Source organism: Monopterus albus, unplaced genomic scaffold (assembly GCF_001952655.1).
Source record: "Monopterus albus unplaced genomic scaffold, M_albus_1.0 scaffold128.1, whole genome shotgun sequence".
In the NCBI taxonomy this organism is placed as follows: domain Eukaryota; kingdom Metazoa; phylum Chordata; class Actinopteri; order Synbranchiformes; family Synbranchidae; genus Monopterus; species Monopterus albus.
In genome coordinates this window covers 1,694,886-1,698,410 of record NW_018128008.1, presented here as the reverse complement: position 1 = coordinate 1,698,410, position 3,525 = coordinate 1,694,886, and the positions used below count along the sequence as shown (strand labels likewise).

Genomic DNA, 3,525 nt, shown 5'->3' with positions numbered 1-3,525 from the left:
GAAGGAGTGGCTTTACAACAACTCTGTGACTGTTCTTGAATGGCCCAGCCAGAGCCCTGACTTAAACCCCATTGAGCATCTCTGGAGAGACCTGAAAATGGCTGTCCACCAACGTTTACCATCCAACCTGACAGCACTGGAGAGGATCTGCAAGGAGGAATGGCAGAGGATCCCCAAATGCAGGTGTGAAAAACTTGTTGCATCATTCCCAAAAAGACTCATGGCTGTATTAGCTCCAAAGGTGCTTCTACTAAATACTGAGCAAAGGGGCTGAATACTTATGACCATGTGATATTTCAGTTTTTCTTTTTTAATAAATCTGCAAAAATGTCAAAAATTCTGTGTTTTTCTGTCAATATGGGGTGCTGTGTGTACATTAATGAGGTAAAAATGAACTTAAATGATTTTAGCATATGGCTGCACTATAACAAAGAGTGAAAAGTTTACGGGGGTCTGAATACTTTCCGTACCCACTGTATGTGTTTGGAAATGCACCATAGCAAAGAGGCTAAAGACACTGGAACTTCCTAAATCTGAGAAAATATAAACACAATCAACCCAGCAAGAACACCATATATTTGAATATTTTCTTATAGTCCACATACCAGTGTTTATCTGGTGCAATTTTTACAGTATGAATATAGCCAATAAATCACTAATTGATGCTCAATGTTTCAAAATAAAAGAAAAAAAAACCCAACTTTCAGACTGTATTTAGACTTGCTTGCTGTACTGATAATGTTCCCCATTTTGTAGTTGAGGTACAAAACTGAACAGAGATTTTGTATATTGTTACACCCCTACCCGGTGGCCATCAGAGATTTGTGTCCTGGGGAAAAGGCCTGATGTCCAGGTGTGCACATGCAATGATTAAGTGTTCTGCCTTTAAGAACATGCACCAGCTGACTCCTTTAGTCACTGGATTAAATTAGCCACTTGTTCAATGTGTCTCACATGACTCCAAAATAGAAGCCTTTTTTGACATGTAGAGCTGTTCCCATTCCTTTCAACCATATCTCTGCTTGTAATAATAGCTCTGACTCTCAAGGTGAGAGAAATTCATCAAATTGACTTTTTCAAAGTTAATGGCTGTAAAGAGTGCACGAGGGGGGTAAAATGTCATGCTTTCTCCATGTCCTCTAAGCATTAAAGGCAAGGACGAGCTCATATGCAGACAAGTAGTGCACTGATTATCTCATGCTACCCAGGATCTGCTGCAGCCAAACCAGAGGAGAGGACAGGGCCATGAGTTAGGAAGCTTATCTGATCTGTGCCACCTGATCTAACGCAATATGCTGACCAGATTTCCTAGGGCCAGCTATTTGGTTTCATTGACCCAGGAGATAAAAAAAGTCTACATCAACTCTGGAGAAACATTAATTAGTTGGAACTAAATTTTGAGTATAAAAGGTGATAACAGATGAAAAAGCTCCAGTTTTAACTCATGTTCTGCTTCTGCCAATTACAGTACAGACAGTAAGCATTTAGACAGTGGTCTTTCTGTCATTCAGCCTCTGTGCTTAAGCACATTCAATTTGGAACAAACAATGTACAAAGAACTGAGAGGGTGATATAGCCCTTTTAATACATAGTTCCCAAAGTTTCGAGGTGCAAAAATAAGTGGAGAGATAATATGAAAATCTTTTTGTCCTTTGCATTCAGTGGCTGTCTGAAGTATTCAGTTTATAGAGAGCAGCAGATGCCTTGGATCTTCCCTGCTCCAGCAGGCTTTCACTGTGGCCACCTTCAGGCTTGCTGTCATGGGCTCTCTCTGCATTTGGCCTGGTCTTCAGCTTAGTCAGGTGGAAATTAGGTGACCGACTGAGCCAATGAAGGATACGCCACCTCTTTACCCTTAAGAGCTCTTTGGTTACTTGTTTCCACACTTTCTTCTTTCTATCACTTTCCAGTTGACTAAAGGTCAGTTTTTGTTTCATCAGTCTATAGAACTTTGTCACAGAACTGTTTTTGTATGTTTCTGAGAACTGCAACCTGGCCTTGCTGTTTTTGAGGCTTACCAGCCTTAAATGCTGTGATGACATTATGGTCATAAAGTCTCCTCTTCAGGGACGTCAGCCACAGGACCTGCTCCTTGGTCTACCGGCTCATTTGTCATTGTCATTTTCCTGTGTGCACCCTTTTTAATGCACTAGCTGTTTATTTTGACACAGACTCTCTGATAAGATGTTAGCTTTTTGAGTCTCATCATTGTCTTCTTCACCTGCATAGGCACCTCTTACTGACAGTCAACTCTAACTCAATCTACCTGGCAAAACTCTCAATTGTCCACCAACTCTGAGCAATGCCTGAGCTCTTTTGTCAAGGTACTGTTAAATTGATGAAATACAGCTGCCCAAGAAACATTTAGTAGCCAAGTGTCCAATTACTTTTTGAACAGTTGCAGTTTAGGCACTATGTATTAATAGAGCATGGCCTACTGTATATCCTCTGCACAGTTCTTTCAATACTGATGTAAATCTACTCAAAGCCAGTTACTGTATTTCAAATTCTATGTGCTGAAGCACAGAGCCTGAAGGACAAAAAAAATTGTGGAACAGTCCCAATACTTGCGGTCTGGACTTTGGGGGGGGTGGCGGAACAGGACAAAAAGACATAAGGCAGCTCTCATGTGTAACTCCATGCCCTGCATTTCTTATTATTTTGACAGTTTTGAGGCTTATAACACAAATAAGCATTCTGTGAGAGGTATAATATGGAGTGACAGAAAAGAGAGGGCCATGTGTCAAAGTACAGCAACCCACAGGCTCAGCCACCCAGCTCCACCTATCAACCAGGAATCCCAGTGGTCTAGTGATACCTGTGATGACGATCTTGGGGACATCCAGAATGGTGCCAAAAGATGCAGTTTTACGGTGGCCTCGTTTATACTGGGGGCGTGCTGCGAAAACACACATACAGCTGCGTACACAACAAGCATACAGACTAAGACAGACTAGGGGCCTACAGTTACACTGGAAATGTAGGCCACACACATGCAGAGCATACAGTGTACGTGCAAAGGCAGCATGCATCCATCGAGATGCTGTGGACCAGTACTGTGCAGACTGTTGGCAGCCACTGCACTATGCTTCTCAGCACAAACAACAGCAGGCATTCAGTTCAGCAAGTCAGTCCTAGGACAAAGGGTGTTCATGGTTAAATTACAGAAACTCTGTTATTTAATTTTATTTTTTTGAACAAAAATTCTGCGCTCAAATCAAAATGTACGAATAGTTTGACATTACGGACTACTCAAATGTAGGAGCTCGTAATGTTTGATTTCACCATGACAGAAATGATTTCCCCTCCTTAAACCGCCACCTTATTGTGGTGGAGGGGTTTGAGTACCCGAGTGATCCTATTGTGGTGGAGGGGTTTGAGTACCCGAGTGATCCTAGGAGCTATGTTGTCGGGGGCTATATGTTCCTGGTAGGGTCTCCCAAGGCAAACAGGTCCTGGATGACGGGTCAGACTAAGAGTGGTTCAAAAGCCCTTTATGAATAGATTAAAATCAAGGACCGTGAC

General features: G+C 42.1%; 1 protein-coding gene across 4 annotated transcripts in view; it reads right to left on the bottom strand.

Moving 5' to 3' along the window:
- Positions 1-3,525, bottom strand: part of map3k7 (mitogen-activated protein kinase kinase kinase 7) — a 38,837-nt gene that overhangs the window by 15,707 nt on the left and 19,605 nt on the right. For 3 of the 4 annotated variants that reach the window (XM_020612892.1, XM_020612890.1, XM_020612891.1), the window contains one exon: positions 2,819-2,899. The exons of the other annotated variant lie outside the window; for it this stretch is intronic. In XM_020612892.1, coding sequence (XP_020468548.1) covers positions 2,819-2,899 — 81 coding nt within the window. The remainder of the gene's footprint in view (positions 1-2,818; positions 2,900-3,525) is intronic. 4 annotated transcript variants of the gene reach the window in all.